At 39.1% G+C, this 17,249-nt stretch overlaps 1 protein-coding gene across 3 annotated transcripts in view; it reads left to right on the top strand.

Annotated features, from left to right (window-relative positions):
- Positions 1-17,249, top strand: part of Vps39 (VPS39 subunit of HOPS complex) — a 46,020-nt gene that overhangs the window by 21,613 nt on the left and 7,158 nt on the right. For all 3 annotated transcript variants that reach the window (XM_076850611.2, XM_076850610.2, XM_076850612.2), the window contains 9 exons: positions 4,912-5,032; positions 5,141-5,261; positions 9,139-9,268; positions 13,544-13,686; positions 15,185-15,328; positions 15,899-16,040; positions 16,164-16,250; positions 16,581-16,654; positions 16,994-17,092. In XM_076850611.2, the coding sequence (XP_076706726.1) occupies positions 4,912-5,032; positions 5,141-5,261; positions 9,139-9,268; positions 13,544-13,686; positions 15,185-15,328; positions 15,899-16,040; positions 16,164-16,250; positions 16,581-16,654; positions 16,994-17,092 (1,061 nt within the window). The remainder of the gene's footprint in view (positions 1-4,911; positions 5,033-5,140; positions 5,262-9,138; positions 9,269-13,543; positions 13,687-15,184; positions 15,329-15,898; positions 16,041-16,163; positions 16,251-16,580; positions 16,655-16,993; positions 17,093-17,249) is intronic.

Below are 17,249 nucleotides of genomic sequence, written 5' to 3'. Positions count from 1 at the left end.
GTGGGGGGAAATGTAAACAGAAATGTACATTTTAGAAAGAGATTGTCTACTGCTAGTTTTACTTCTTGGTTTATTTTCTTCCACCTTCTTAATGTTTTTGTACATGCGTCTTCTTCCTAATAGACTACATTTGGAAGTTTGTGGAAATTCCTTATTTATTACTTTAATATGTATAACTTCATATGAAAAACTTTTGATGGTTGCCATTATTTTTGTAGCTTAGAGGCACAGATTGCATTTAAGTGTCAGCTTCTGTCCTACATATTAGATGTTTCTGTTGCTCCGTCTGCCTCAAGTTCCCAACTCTCTGCAGTATCGTTGCTTGGAAGCATGATGCCACTTTTGCAATAATTTCTTTGTGGTCAGAAGCATGAACATTTTTATATAGTCACTGCTGTGGAATGGGGCACAGACATGCTTTCTGTCTCTAAGGACTATAGCTCGAGAGACAAGCACTACATCTTGGATAAAGACAAAAAACAAGTCACCACTTAAGGTGTTAATTGGAGTGTATTAAAATCCAGCAGTTCATAGAGAGGGAAATTCATAGTTTAGTCAGGAAGACATTCCACTGTATAGGTAAGTTTGGACCAGACCAGGTAGGGAGTTTGGGATCTTGCTAAGAAAAATTTCCTTTCATTCTAGGCAGAAAGAGTAATGTGGAAATACAAAGACATGCTGATATGTGGGAGGTCGTTACAGATACTGACCTAGCTGAAATAGGTGATCTGAATTATGTAGGAATAAAATAGGCCAGTTGTTCCAGGTCAATGAAAAAATCTCAGAGGCCAGCAGAATCCTCAGTGGTAGAATGTCTTAATAAAAGCATCACGTTCTGGTGGTATTTAGAGGAAGGTAAATAAAAAGGAAGGGAAATCAAAGGACAGTGTTTTAAAAGACCCAAGATTATGTATGTTGATAAGTTTGGGAGTCCTAAGAGCTTCACAGGCTGCTTCCTGATGTTCTAGAGAACTTTATTTTCCTTTTCGGAGAGAAAAAAATTGGCAGTTAAGCTCAAGATACACATAATTTGTTTGAAGGGTATTTCTGTTTCCCTGGCGTGACAATTCCTGTTTTAAAACCCTTGCTAGTTTCCAGTACCTTCCATGGTGCTTCTCAAAAACATTTCTGTGCCTTAAGCTACTGAGCCACATTTTGAGGCACTTCCTCTGTGAAGCCTTCTTTGGGCCAAAGATAGGATTAGTCACTCTTTCCAGCCTTTGGCAACCCTCTGAGATATTGCTGTCATGGTACCATATCACTCAGAATACAGTGAGTGATCTATGTCCTTTGCTCATGTAGGAGCTCTATAAGGTCTGGGCTTATGTCTTGATCCTCTTTAAATCCTTACTGTGTAGTACAGTGCCTGAAACATCAGATCCTTTTAGAAAATACTTATTGAATGAATAAGTCATTATCTTTATCAGCCATCTGTTCATTGTATGTCTACTATATGCTAGCCACCCTGACAAGTTTTGAAGTCATAATGAGATCCAGAAAGTCTCTATTATCAAAGAGTTGGGGAGACTGAACGAATAAGATGACAAGCAAATGAGTTTCTATTACAGATTACCTTTTAAAAAAAAAAATCAAATTAGACCTTATACAAGTGGGCCAGATTTTGAAAGGAGAAAGAAATTTTTACATATTTATACAGTTAGCACTAAAGAAAATTGTGCTAACTTTTCAAAATGAGGCCAGCATAAAAAGAAAAAAAAATTCAATACAAAACAACATAATTTTGATTTTTATTATTATTTTTGTTAAAATGAAAAATATTAGAACTGCCTGGCATGGTGGCACATGCTTGTGATCCCAGCAACTTGAGAGGCTAACTAGGAGATTACAAAATTAAGGCCAGCCTCAGCAACTTAGCAAGGCCCTTAGCAACTTAGTGAGACCCTGTTTCAAAATAAAAAGCACTGTAGATGTAACTCAGTGATAAAAGCACCTCTAGATTCAATCCCCAGACCCACCCCCAACCCCCAAAATCAGCAAAATAATTGCAATAGCATTCAAACTGTGGTAAATTTGACTTGAAACTTCAAGTTATTTATTTTTTAGTTGCCTTCTAACCTTGAGATCTTATGATAGTGTTCAGAGTATAAATTCAAATATAATAGAGAAAGCTTTTTTATTAGAAAATGGCTAATTAAGAACATAAATTCAGCTGGGTGGGGTGGCGCACACCTGTAATCCCAGAAGCTATGGAGGCTGAGGCAGGAGGATTGTGAGTTCAAAGCAGCAACAATGAGGCGCTAAGCAATTCAGTGAGACCCCGTCTCTAAATACAATACAAAATAGGGCTGGGGATATGGCTTAGTGGTCAAGTGCCCATGAGCTCAATCCCCAGTACTTCCCCCAAAAAAGAGAATATAAATTCATAGCAAGTTAACCATACCAAGAAACTATTCTTAGGAATATATTCTTTGAGGTTAAATTTCTGTGTAATTATGCCAAATAGTGGTTTGCTTTTTTACTCTTTTGTTACATTTAAAAATTTTTTATTTTTAAGCATGGCAAAAAACACAACAGCAGTTTCCAACATGAGTGTTAGAGGGGACAAGCCATGCAAGGTGGCACACACCTATAATCCCAGAGACTTTGGAGGCTGAGAGAGGAGTATTTGAAGTTTGAGGCCAGCCTTAGCAATTTAACGAGTTTCTCAGCAACTTAATGAGACCCTGTCTCAAAAAAATAAAAAGAACTGGTGGTAAAACATGCCTGGGTTTTTTTTTTTTTTTTTTTGGGGGGGGGGAGTCTGGAGGTGGTGGGAGAGTGTTGGCTGCACTGGGGATTGAAACCCCCGCCTCACACATGCTAAGTAAGAGTTCTACCACTGATTTACACCCTCATTCCCTATTGTTGAAGTTGCTGCGATTATATTTAATGTATAGTATCCAAGTAATAAATTTATTTCATAGTTCATTATAAAGTAAAGCAGATCTTTATTCAGTCTTATATTCAGAATTTTTGTATTTTAAAAGATACGTTCTGTGTTGCTTATTTACTAAATACCTCCATTTATGTTCAATCTCTGTTACCATGTAACCTGTCAAAGAAAGGGAGATTTTATACTTTTTACATACTGACTTTTTTTAGCACTCTTGAGGGATTATTCTGCCTCATTTGGCACTTTAGGTTTGGATGTGGTAACTGATATTCTTAAAAAAATAGGAAGAATGGAGAAAAAGAGTGTAATCCAAGAATTTACATGGATCAACAAGGGTAAATTTTGGGTCATGGATAGTAAAATGAAAGTATTTTGGGCACATGCCTATATTCACAGCTACTCTTGAGGTGAGTCAGGAGAATCACAAGCATAAGGCCAGCCTGATTTAACAGGCAACCTAGAGAGCCCCCCGCCCCTTTTCTTTTTTTCTTTTTTATTTGGTACTGGGGATTGAATCCAGGGCCACTTAAAACTGAACCACATCCCCAGCCCTTTTTATATTTTTATTTTTTATTTTGAGTCAGTGTCTCACTAAGTTGCCTAAGGCCTCACCAAGTTGCTGAGCCTGGCTTCGAACTTGAGATTCTCCTGCCTCAGCATCCCAGATTGCTGGGATTATAGGCATGTGCCACCATGCCCAGCGAGACCATGTCTTTAAAAAACAAAAAAGTGGTTTTTTTGGATAATAGACTCATAAGTCACAGCAAATATTAAATAAAATATAACCACACTTTGGGATGAGCCGATTATATATAACCATAAATATATAATAAAAAAAAAGAAAGTAAATAACCATACTGAGAATTATGTCCAGCTCTTTCTCCGTCTACCAGTTAGACATTGTCTAAGTCCATTTGTGATGGTATAACAGAATACCACAGACTGGGGAATTTTTAAAGAACAGAAATTTATTTCCTCACAGTTTTGAAGGCTTGGAAGTCCCAGATCAAGGGACCAACGACTGGTATCTGGTGAGGGTCTTCTTGCTTCATGGAAGGAAGGTAAAAGACAAGAGAGGGACGAACTCTGTGTCTGCACATGACAGAAGAGCAGAGAGAACCTATTCCCACGAGGCCTTTTTATAGCTGCATTAATCTATTTATGAGAGCTGAGCCCTCATGACCTAAACACCTCTCATTAGGCTGTACCTCCCAATGCTATTGGCATCAGGGATTAAGTTTCCAACACACGTAGTGTTAGAGGGGACAGAAGCATTCAAACTGTAATTACAAAAGTGGATTTTTGCATCAGATCCCTGTGAAAATTTTGTGAAAAAACAACATTGACTAGAAATATGAACAGAGCAAAAAAGAAATTGCCTTCCTCTTGTCCTTTTCAAGACAGTGAACAACTTGTTTTTAATCACCAGATTCTCCCACTGAGGCACTGTTAGGAGCAGCTGCATCCCACTTTTGTCAGTCTGACTCTGATTGATGAGAAAGATGCCAGTGATGCTTTCATCCAGTTCTTTAGGGGAAACAGTGGAATCAGGTCACTGTCAGCAAAGGTGGATGCATTTTTTTTTTTTTTTAATTTATGTTTTAGTTTTCAGCAGACACAACATCTTTGTTTGTATGTGGTGCTGAGGATCGAACCTGGGCCGCACGCATGCCAGGCCAGCGCGCTACCGCTTGAGCCACATCCCCAGCCCCAAGGAAACATTTTTTTTGTGAAGATTTCTCTTGACATCACTTAGGCAAAGCAATATTTTTTTCCTTCCTATATTACAGTGTAGGATCCTGGCTTGGTATTTGACTTTTAAAGATAATTTAAGATAATTTAAAGATAATTTAAATGCAGCTTAGAGGGCTAGGGATGTAGCACAAACAATAGAATGCTTGCCTAGCCCTGTGTTTATTTCCCATTATTACAAAATGAATGAATGAAGCTTGCTATGGACAATTGAAACACTCCATAAGCCTAAAGCCTTTGACCAGTACATGTTCTTTCTTGCTCAGAGCACCAGCCTCCTTATATCATCGCAGTGTTGCCTCGATATGTGGAGATTCGAACTTTTGAGCCAAGGCTTCTCGTCCAGAGCATTGAATTGCAGAGGCCCCGTTTCATTACCTCAGGAGGGTAAGGAATTTCTTTACTGTTGTTGCCATATTATGCCAAAGCTTTAAAGTCACCTGTGTCATCATAAAGCCTATGCTCTGTTACCGTATTCTTAACTCCTGCTTCCAGATCAAACATTATCTATGTGGCCAGCAATCATTTTGTTTGGAGACTCATTCCTGTCCCTATGGCAACTCAAATCCAACAGCTTCTCCAGGACAAGCAGTTTGAATTGGCTCTGCAGCTCGCAGTAAGTCTTGCTCTTAACATTGGGGTATGAGTCTGCCTTCCTCGTTGTTCTTGAAATTAGGTGAATTTGATGTTCATATTTAGTTTGGACTACTACAATAAGCACAGAGGTGAAAGTCAAAGATCTTCAATCCAGGGTTTGACTTGTGCTTAAAATAACTATGTAATTCTTAAGTGATTTTACTTTTTCAATAATAATAATAGTATCAATGTCAATAATAATAGTATCTTATAGAATTAATGGGTTAATAAAATAATTCAGTAGATATTATATAGGTTTTAAAATTAAAGACCACTGAGGTGCACAAAAAATGCATCCACCTTTGCTGACAATGGTAGAGTGATTGCCTGGCAAATGCAAGGCCCTGGTTTAGATTCTCAGCACTGGGGGACAAAAAAAAGGAAGAAAGGAAGCATGAAAACTTTTTAAAAATACAAACATTGAAGTGTAGTAACAGTCGTTAATTTGATATGACAGTCTTATTGAATGCAGCAACTAAAGTTGCTGAGGCTGGCTTCGAACTTGAGATTCTGCCCTCACCTCAAAATTCCTTTCAACAGTGAACTCCTGTGTTTATATAAGTAGGCCTTCTTTAGGTATTCTGAAACTACTTCAAGTTATTGTCAACCAGGCTATATCTTTTATTTACAATTATTACTTGATTAAAATTATTATGGTAATATAATCATTATCATTGTAGCAAAATAATAAACATAGGATACTTATGAAGAAAAAAAAAGTTTATTTAACTCACAGTCTGGGAGGTTCAAAGTCTAAATGGCATAGTGAAGATTCTAGTGAGTGCTTTCCATTGATTGTAACTCCTTCTGGCGTGGATAACGATGAGAGGAGTCCATGCAGGAGCAAGCAATTACACCTCAAGCCAGGAGGGTCCAGGCTTGCTCCTTTTATAACAACCCTGTCTTAAGAGCTACCAAGGGATTGCATGAGAACTATCTCATACCCCTAGTGACCCACAGAACCTCTCAGCAGTCCCGACCTCTTAAAGGTACACACCATTTCCCAGTGCTACCATCCTAGGGACCAAGTTTCCAAAATTCAAACCTCTGATGAGATACATAATTCAAACCAAAGCAGCTACTCTCCTATATGTTGTGGGAGATTGTTGACAGCAAAGCAGTGACCGTGCCAGTGATACTTCTATTGCCAAAAACCATTTTGGAAATAACTTCAGAGTCTGTGTCTTATTCTTTTAAACATCCTCATGATTGTCTTATGTAGATGATGGTGATTGTCATCTATAGTGGGTGGACTTGATTTCAAGAAACAACTAAAAGTCATTCTGAGCCTAATCTAGTTATTAAATTGGACAGTACTAATTTAAAGAAATTTTGATGAAAATATAGTAATAGAATTTAATCTCTAGAGTATCTTATAAACTGTTGCTAAATGGAAAGCAATGGCCACTTTTTAAAAATTAGATTTTTTTAACTTTATTTTCATTTTTTTAGTTGTAGTTGGACACAATATCTTTATTTTATTTATTAACTTTTTATGTGGTGCTGAGGATCGAACCCAGTGCCTCACATGTGCTAGGCGAGCATTCTACCACTGAGCCACAACCCCAGCCCCTCAAAATTACATATGTTTTAATCACTTATGGTGGCTACTTTTTTTTTAATATTTATTTTTTAGTTGTAGGTGGACACACAATATTTTTAGTTTATTTTTATGTGGTGCTAAGGCACTTGCTAGGCAAGCACTCTACCATTGAGCCACAATCCCAGCCCAATGGTGGCTGCTTTTAAAGAGCAACATTTATTTTGTGTGTGTAAGTTCTGGATTTAAAATAGAAACTCAGTCTTAAGACTGGTACAGGCATGTACCACCCTGTCTGGTTGCCAGACAGGGTGGTACATGCCTGTAATCTTAGCAACTCAGGAGGCTAAGACAGAAGGATCACAAATTCAGAGCCCACACCAACGATTTAGAGACACTTTCAGCGACTTAGCAAGACCCTATCTCAAAATTAAAAATTTCAAAATGTCTGGGGATTTAGCATTTAGCTCAGTGCTAAAGCATCCCTTGGATTGAATCCCTAATACCAAACCTTAAAACTTTGTTGAATCTTTTACTTGTGATTCAACATAAATGAATAACATACTTAGATTATAAACTTTACAAAAGGATATGCAGTACATAAATCTTTTTAGTGTCTTTTTTTTTTTTTTTTTTTTTTGACAGAAAGAGCTTAGAATTTTTCAGTGTTCTGCCTTGTGCCTTGTGCAGTAGACAATCTAGAAGAGCTGGGGGTGTGGTTCAGAAGTAGAGCACTTACCCAGCATGGACAAGGCCCTGGGTTAGCGTCCCAGCACCATAAAAAGTAAAAGTTACACACAAGAAGATGAAAGTAGGTTCCCACATTTCTCCTCTTTTCTAGTCTCAAATTACTATGTACTGCTTGTATGACAAAAGAAGATTGGTTGGCATCACTTTAGTCTTGAGGGAACCTATCTTTATTTAAATAGAGAATATGCATGAAACTTCCAGAGGGCAATTTTATACTAAACTTTGGTATTGACAAAATGAAGTGAAATTTTAGGGACAGTTCACTGTGTGCTGGGAAAGGCATCTGAAGACAGATGCTTGAGTTGGTCTTTTAAGTATAGGTAAGATTAGGATCAGAAGCAGGAAACAGCATTGAAAATCAGAGAAAGTTAAAAAAGTGAAAGCAAGTTTCATGCATTTCTAGAACATTCATAGTCTGTACTAACTGGAGCAGATGATTGAAAATAAGCTCAATAAGGAGGCCAGTGCCAGGTTTTGGAAGTCTTTGAAGCACCAAGCAGGAGAACTTGAACCAGGTTCAGCAACATGCTGACAGTGGTTGAACTGAGATGGCAATAGGGAGGGAATGAAAGGGGAGGGGAAAAGAAGAGGCAGAGAAGGGAAGGAGGAAATTGAGAGATATTTTTAAGAAAGAAAATAAATTTAGTAAAGATTGGTTTAAAAAGATATAAGGAGGGAAAGGTTATCAGGAGAAAACAAAGTTGATAATAGCCCTATTTATTAAGATTTTGCTGTGATTAGGACCTTTGCCAAATGTGTTGGCCATGCCAGATGTCTCTCATTTCTTGAGCACCCTGTGCTCTTACTGTCACTTTAAGCCCTTGCACAGTGCTCTCTGTTATTTTAGGGCCTCATGCATGCTACTTTGCCAGGAGCACACATTTGTCTTCCATTTCTTTCTATCACCTTCCCAGCTGCACTTGGCTAACTAACTACAACTCATCCTTCATATCTCAGTTACAACTCAGACTGCATTAGGTACCTCTCCCACATGTTTCTGTCATCATTCTTACCCTATTTTTTTGTTTTTAAACTAAACACTAGAATTTATTCAGATTTGGCCAGTTTTCTTAATTTAATGTTCTCTTTTCTGTTCCAGAATCAAATCTGTAAATCACTTTGCATTTAATTGTCCCTAGTGTCCTCTGGCCTTTGACAGTTTCTTCAACTTTCCTTGTCTCTCATGACCTTGACAGTTTTCAGGAATAATGGTTTGGCATTTTGTAGAAACTCTGATGTGTTTTATTTGCATAGGTACTTATAGTTAGACTGTCAGGGCAGTCAGGGAGGGCAGATGCCAGGTTTTTTTCTTATACACTTTGGCACTTGTGGTTTCTATGATATTGTCTCACTTAGATTGTACTGAAAAATATTTGTTAAGGGGCTGGGGTTGTGGCTCAGTGGTAGAGCACTCGCCTAGCATGTGTGAGGCCCTGGATTCAATCCTCAGCACCACGTAAAAATAAATAAATAAAAGGTATTGTGTCCAACTACAACTAAAAAATAAGTATTAAAAAAAAATACTTGTTGAATAAGTTAGCTCTCACCTTTTCTATGCTTTTATTAGGAAATGAAAGATGATTCTGACAGTGAAAAGCAGCAACAAATTCATCACATCAAGAACTTGTATGCCTTCAACCTCTTCTGCCAGAAACGCTTTGATGAGTCCATGCAGGTCTTTGCTAAACTTGGCACAGGTAACAAGTGGGTGTGGCATTGAGATAGGAACTACAGAGAGAATGGAAATTGGAAAGAATAGGGATACCAGACTTTTGATCTGCATGTATAACAAGATCCTGTGGGTGGCGTATTGGTTACATTTTCACAGTCCTAATCTTATGAAAATGGTCTCATCCATAAATACAGACTTCTAATTTTCCAGAATGATTTGCCTTCACCTTTATAGAAAGGTAAGAGAGTCATTCAGTTCACCAAATGTGTATTTGATCATCTGGTGTTTTATTGAATGTCTTCTAAACAAAAGTCCCTGGGTTAAATAGTAGTTCATTTTTGAGAGCCAACATAGGAAGGTGCTGTGAAGTCCTCCCTTTTCTTAGTGTCCTAAGATCTCTCCAGGAGCTTAGGCAGAACTACTGGACCTTTCTGTGCTTTAATTTCTCCTCTACAAAAGGTGTATAATGGCCTGGCCATGGTGGCACACACCTATAATCCCAGCAACTGGCAGTGGTGATGCTAAGGCAGGAGTACAAGTTCAAGGCCAGCCTCAGCAACTTGGTGAGACCCTACCTTAAAATTAAAAAACAAAAAAGGCCTGGAGAAGTAGCTCAGTAGTAAAGCACCCCTGGGATTCAATCACCAGTATCCCTCCCCACCTCAAAAAAAAAAAAAAAAACCAAATCTTTTCATTTCTGTATGTTCCATTTTTGCTTAATTTGGATCAATTCATATATAATCCATATATACTTAGTTTTCTTCTCTACCATATTATTATCTTCTCCTTCCTCATCTTTGCTTTGACTTTTCTTCACTATCTTCCAAGACTGGTCAATAATGCCCTGTGATAACTCCTTGTATGAGTTCAGGTTCTTGGTTGTAATTAATAATGACTCAAGTCTGAATAATGTTAGCATAATCTGACAAAGTAAGAGGGTTTATTGGAATATTAGGGGGGTGACAATTAGAGGGAACCATAAAGGTGATAGGACACAAGGCTTAAGAATAGGCAAGTCCTAGTGCCTTGGGGGAACTGAGACAGGAGGATCAAAAATTCAAAGCCAGCATCAGCAATGGTGAGGCACTAAGCAACTCAATAAGACCCTGTCTCTAAAGGAAATACAAAATAGGGCTGGGGTTGTGGCTCAGTGGCCAAGTGCCCTTGAGTTCAATCCTTGGTACCCCCCTAAAAAAAAAAAAAAATAGGCAGGGCCAGGTGCCTATAATCCCAGTAATTTGGTAGGCTAAGGTAAGAGAATCACAGGTTCAAGCCAGCTGCAACAACTTAACAAGCTTTTATTTCTCAAAATAAAAAAGGTCTGGGAATGTGTCTCAGTGGTTAAACACTCTAGGGTTAAATCCCTGGTACCAAAAAAAAAAAGGATTGTTGGATGGCATTGAAATAGGAAGCAGGAAACAGAACAGTAATCACTTTATAGCCAGGACAGGTTAGGGAGTCTTGTTCTGGCATAGCCACTTCCTATACTATTATCATGACCACATCCCCCTTTGTGTTATCCTCAATGAAAATTGCCCCCTACCAATGCATCAGCTATCTAATGTTGTACAAGTCACCCTAAAACTTTATAGCTCAAAACAATAAACATCTGTTCTCTCTCTTTCTCCCCCAACAGCCCCTCTCTCACTCTTTATCTCCACCCCACTCCCCCGCGCCTCTCTCTCTCTATTTCTAGGTCAGGAATTTGGGAAGGGTTCAGCCAAATAGTTCTTGCTGCAGGTCTCTTGTGGTTACAGTTGGATGTTGGCTGGGCTACTATCATCTGACTGGGCTAAGCTGGCTCACTCTCACGGCTAACAAGTTGGTACTGGCTGGGGCTTGGGGCTCAGTTCTTGTTCACATGGTTCTCTCCACAGAGCTGCCTGAATATCTTCATGCATAGCAGCTGGCTTTTCCCACAGGGAGTGGTTTCAGAGACCCAGGCGAAAGCTTCAGTGCCATTTATGACTGTTGCTTCTGCTATCTTTTGATTTACAAGGGTCCATCCAGTTTCAAGGTGACACAGACACCACCTTTGATGGAGGAGTGTATGTTGTTGCACAAGAGGAGCATGTGGGATGGGATATGTGTTGGTGTGTGCCATATTGCTTGTCATTTTGCTTTTCTTTCTCAAGATTGGGGATCTCATTGGCTAGGAATAGGTCCTGGTCCCACTTCCAGACTGTACTAGGGCTGTTGATGGTGTTTTGGCCCTTCTCTTTTGAAGGCTAAGACTCCTCTCCAACTGAGATGAAACACAGTGTGGAAGAGGGAGCTCTCCAAAAGGATATAAAGTGCTGTTAAGAAAGGTGTTGGGCAAACTGAAATTGATGTCTGTCATCCTTCCTTCAAATGAGCCAATGGGGAGTGATTGTTTATTGGGTACAGAGTTTAAGTTTGTGATGATGGGAAAGTTCTGGAAGTGGATAGCAGTGAAGGTTGCCCAAAATATGAATATATTTAGTATCATTGAACTGTATAATTATAAATGATTAAAATAATAAAAATTATATATATTTCAATACGCACATACACAGATTGTTGGATGAATCAAAAAAAAGCAAAGAACCAGTATGCACTACTGGACATTAATTTCCTGGGCATATCCTGTAATCCAGAGCTCAGCCAGTTGCTGCTGCTGCTTCCACTGCTGAAGCCACACAGCGGCTTCTGTTACCACACAGCAGACTAAAGACATCTGCATCTGGGCAGGTGCCTCTAGATGATGACAAAGCTACTAGACAGTGAACTGTGCTGAGTCTGGCTGCCAAACACTAATGAACCAGCAGCTTGGTACAAAGAAGGACTTCGTCTCACTTCCAGTTGCAACACTCACACATAATGCTTCTCATTGGTAGAACCAGATTTTCATTCATTACACCGACTGCAAGGGAGTTTTAGGAAAGTCATTTTCAGCTTTATAGCATTCATTGGCAGGAAGGAACATAGAAAAGGAAAAATAGATGCTAAGTGCCAATTGTCCATAAACAACATAGTGTTCCATTATTAATTACTGTATGTTTGCATTATTATGCAGTGTTATTACTATATGCAAGTACTGTAAATTATTTTTAGCCACTCCCCAGTAGTAGGTGAAGGGATATATGGCTGCTTGCAGCATTTTGTTGTTATAGATACCCATAAAGCATTTGTGAAATTATAATAAATTGTAAGGAGCAAAAAAGAGAAAGTCACCTTTTTAATAATTAGATTCTTGGGCTGGGGATGTGGCTCAAGCAGTAGCGCACTCACCTGGCATGTGTGCGGCCCGGGTTCGATCCTCAGCACCACATACAAAGAAAGATGTTGTGTCCTCCGAAAACTAAAAAATAAATATTAAAAAATTCTCTCTCTCTCTCTTTAAAATAAAATAATTAGATTCTTAATGTAGCAGAACATTTCCCCACTTATTTTTTCCTTCTCAGTTCTTTGGCCCATTTATAAATGAAACCTTGCATTTTTATTACCAAATTATGCAAATTTGTTTATATAATAAACGTACTAACCTCTTGCCATGTATAACACAAATATATTTTCTGACCTTTTATCTGGGTATTTCTTTTTTTATACATATATATACTTTTTAGTTGTAGGTAGACACAGTACCTTTATTTTCTTTTTATGTGGTGCTGAGGATTGAATCCAGTGTCTCACACATGCTAGGCAAGCACTCTACCACTGAATTACAACCCTAGCTGGGTATTTCTTTTTAACTAATATTCATTTTTTTGACATATAAAATTTTTATTATTAAGTCTTGATCTTTTTAAAATATCACTGGTTTTTCCTTGGAAGCTTTTTATCCTCTACTTTTAAGGAATTGATAAATATTTATTTCTAAATCTGTGTACATATCTGTGTCTTAAAAGATAGAGTCATGCCATTTTTGTAGCATTTAGTGAAATACACATAAAGTCCACAGATCATAAATTCATTGAGTTTTTCTGAACTTAGAGTCATTCCCCTTTTAAAAATCAGTATGGAAGCCGGGTGCAGTGGCGCACACCTGTAATCCTAGTGGCTCAATAGGCTGAGACAAGAGGATCACGAGTTCAAAGCTAGCCTCAGCAATGGCTAGGTGCTAAGCAACTCAGGGAGAACCTGTCTCTAAATAAAAAATACAAAATAGGGTTGGGGATGTGGCTCAGTGGTCGAGTATTCCTGAGTTCAATCCCCAGTACCACCCCCCCACAAAAAAAATCAGTCTGCAATTTATTTTGTTATAGTAATGGTTTTGTTTTATTTTATCCTTAAATTGTTGGTCTCCTTCCCAAAAGAATCACATTTACCTTCCTTGTAGATCCCACCCACGTCATGGGCCTGTACCCCGATCTGCTGCCCACAGACTACAGGAAGCAATTGCAGTATCCTAACCCATTGCCTGTGTTGTCTGGCGCTGAATTAGAGAAAGCTCACTTAGCTCTGATCGACTATCTGACACAGGTAAGTATAACACAGAGGTATATGGAAGCATTCACCTGGAATTTTTAATTCCTATTTCTCAATGATGGGGATTTGAGAGTCTTTGATAATGCCACAGGTGTTCTGTAAATGGGTGCTTTTGAGGTCTATGTGAGGCACTGTTTCTTCTGCTACTTCTCCCAACTTAATAGTACCATTGGGCTCTTTTTTTGCCAAATCATGATACCAGGGAACACATACAATTTCTAGTGAATTCAAACTAAACTATTATAGGGACTAAAAAGGATAAATTTTAATTGTTGGAAGAAAATTAAGTTTTTAAAATGAACTTTGATACCATATGTAAATATGGGTAAAATGCTTTCTCTGTGCAGAAAACTTAAGAACACACACAGAAAAATACAAAGCAGAAAAACAAATCACCTATATCTCCACTCCCTGAGATAAGTAACTAACATTTTAATGTTGCCCTTTGGGTTTTATACATATATATGAATTAGCTTTTGCTTATTTATTACAAATGGATATCAAACTATATATTCTGTTTTGTAGCTTACTTTTTAAAATTTAGCCATATATTGGGATAGTCCTTTCTTATTAATAAATAGTCTTCTGTAACATGTGTTTTGGGAGATGTTTAGATTAATTTTTATTTCAGTTTACTATTACAGACAGGTAAGTGAAATTTTGAAGTCGATACTAAAATGAACATCTCCCTTAAAGCCTCCTAACCCACAATTTGTCACAAAAAGTTATTATTTATTTCCTGTGCATCCATTCAGTGTTGAAGACCTTGTATTTTTTCCCTGTTAAATGTCCTGCACACCTTTGTAAGGGGTCTTCCAGTGTACATGGAGAAGTGTTAGAAAAATTGTAGTGTTGCCTTCTATTCTCTGATTCTTGATCAGTGAGTATCTTCAGGTCTAATTAGGCATGCTTAGCCTTTGCACTTCCTTGACATTGGGCTCTCAGGGAACCCAGCTATGATTGCAAGCCTATAGGCAGCACACCAACTTGCCTCAGTGTGCATATTGTACAGCCCTGTGCCAAGTGGAAAAGAGTTCCTGGGACATAGTGTTTCCCAAAGTCTAAGGTGCTATAGAAGGCCCTCTACTGCCGATGATTTAGCTTTAGAAATCTGAGCACACGTTCTTCCCTGGCCTTTTTCACTGACATTGGAAATACATGAAGTAAACTGACACCAGTAATATGCCAGAGAGATACCAAAGCATACAAGACCATGAGCTTAGCCAGATACAAAAGAATGCAAGCTGGATGATTCCACTTATATGAAGTTTTAGACTAGGCAAAAACTAATAGATAATTATTGCTATTGTTATTGTAACTGTGGGAATTTGGCAGTCATCATATGACCCTTGATAATTGAGATCAGAGTCATAATGAGAGATCAGGGTTAATAGACATGAGCTGATTTGGAGATATTCAGAGTTATTTAGTAACTTAGGTTTTGAAGCAAGGTATAAAGCTGGCCATGACCCCACATTTTTGACCTTTGCAGAAACGAAGTCAGTTGGTAAAGAAGCTGAATGACTCTGATCATCAGTCTAGCACCTCCCCACTCATGGAAGGCACTCCCACCATCAAATCCAAGAAGAAGCTGCTTCAAATCATTGATACCACCCTGCTCAAGTGCTACCTCCACGTGAGTTGCCCGAACACTTGGGTACCCTTGCTCTGGAATTCGGGTTGTGGAAAGGAGCTCTATACCTTAGGTGACTCACCACTAATAAGAACAAAGTCTTTGATGATGCTTATGAGTGTCCTGGAATTAAGAGGAAAGGCAAGATTTTGTTCCAGAATCTTAAAATGGTCTTTTTTTTTTCCCTTAGTAAGATTGAGATTATGACTACAATAATTCCTCAGTAGTAACCTCTTTTGGGCTGGGGTTGCAGCTTAGTGGTAAAGTGCTTGCCTAGCACACCTGAGGCACTGGGTTCAGTCCTCAGAACCACATAAAGATAAATAGATAAAACAAAGGTATATTTTTTTAAAAAGTGTCCTTTTTTCCCAAACCCAGAATATTGTGGTGTTGTGCAGAAGGACATAAATGTTCTAAAAGCTACTATCTGTCATCCTATAAAAGGATTGTTTGCTTTCTTGTGCTCGTGTTACATCCCTGGCCTTTCAGCCTGAAATAGGCCTAGGCTAGGGAAGGGCTTTCCTGAAGGCTCTCCAGGAAGCAGTTTCCACTGAAGTCCTGCTCCCCCTGCAGACAAACGTGGCCCTGGTGGCCCCCTTGCTGCGCCTGGAGAACAATCACTGCCACATTGAGGAGAGTGAGCATGTGCTGAAGAAGGCTCACAAGTACAGTGAACTGATAATCCTGTATGAGAAGAAGGGGCTCCATGAGAAAGGTGATGGGAGGACTGGCTTCTTCCCTGCTGGGGGGTGTCTTATATGCTGGTGGGAAACCTGAGGTGTGATGAATCTCCCCTGGAGAAGAAGCTTATGATCTTGTTTTTGGGCTTTGTGGCTAGCTCTGCAGGTGCTGGTGGACCAGTCAAAGAAAGCAAACTCCCCTCTAAAAGGCCATGAGAGGACAGTGCAGTATCTGCAGCACCTGGGTGAGTAGACCTTTTGAAGATAGTGGGAGATGGCTCTTGTTTACAGGGCCTGGTCTCCCTCCATTTCTGAGTCTGGCTGGTTGGTCTCTTCCCTCCCTTATTTCACTCAGCTTCATTCCTCCACTTGGCATAAATCCCTCTGTGGTCCAACTGTGACAGCCCCCTTGGCGTTTGGCTAGCACAGGATGCCCAAACAGCCTTGAGTGGTATTTGAAAAGAGTTATCTTTGTAAGATCAATTTGGGGCTACCTGCACAGCTGTCTCCCATTCCCATTGGATGAATCAGTCTTACTATTGTCAACTACTGATAAATCTTACTTTACCCTCCAGGCACAGAAAACCTACATTTGATTTTTTCCTACTCAGTGTGGGTGCTGAGAGACTTCCCAGAAGATGGCCTGAAGGTAGGTCACAGAGCCCCTGGAATTTATCTGATGCCATGTTTGATCCTGATTATTCCTGGGACAGCAGTGGATGCAATGGGGAGGATGGGTTCATGCCATTTCTTTGGGGCTTGACAGTGCATATTGGGATGCAGGAGACCACAGTGCACAGTAATAGAAGGAGCTTTGTCTCCAAATCAGGAAACCTGCAACCTAGTCTTGCCACACAATAACCAGCTACAGGTGTCTTCTTGTACACCCTTCCCCTCCAAAAGTCTTTTTCATTTCTACACTTGTACACAGTTTGGTGGAACTGCAGTGAAATGATTCTGCTGCTACAACTCAGGTTTATTCTGACAGATTTTTACTGAAGATCTCCCAGAGGTGGAGTCTCTGCCACGAGATCGAGTGCTTGGCTTCTTAATAGAGAATTTTAAGGGTCTGGCTATTCCATATCTGGTAAGATACTTTTCAGTCTACACTAAAGAGTTTTTAAGCCTAGGATCCAAGATTACATGCTTCAGATACCAGGCAGTTCAGATTTGGGTTTTTTGTCACTTGGGGCTTGGCGGAAATGTAAGGAAATGGGTTATGTTAATTTCCTCTGAAGAGACAT

This window comes from Callospermophilus lateralis, chromosome 3 (genome assembly GCF_048772815.1).
Source record: "Callospermophilus lateralis isolate mCalLat2 chromosome 3, mCalLat2.hap1, whole genome shotgun sequence".
Classification (NCBI taxonomy): Eukaryota; Metazoa; Chordata; class Mammalia; order Rodentia; family Sciuridae; genus Callospermophilus; species Callospermophilus lateralis.
Note: the sequence above shows the minus strand (reverse complement) of the source record. Positions and strands in the feature narration are given on the sequence as shown.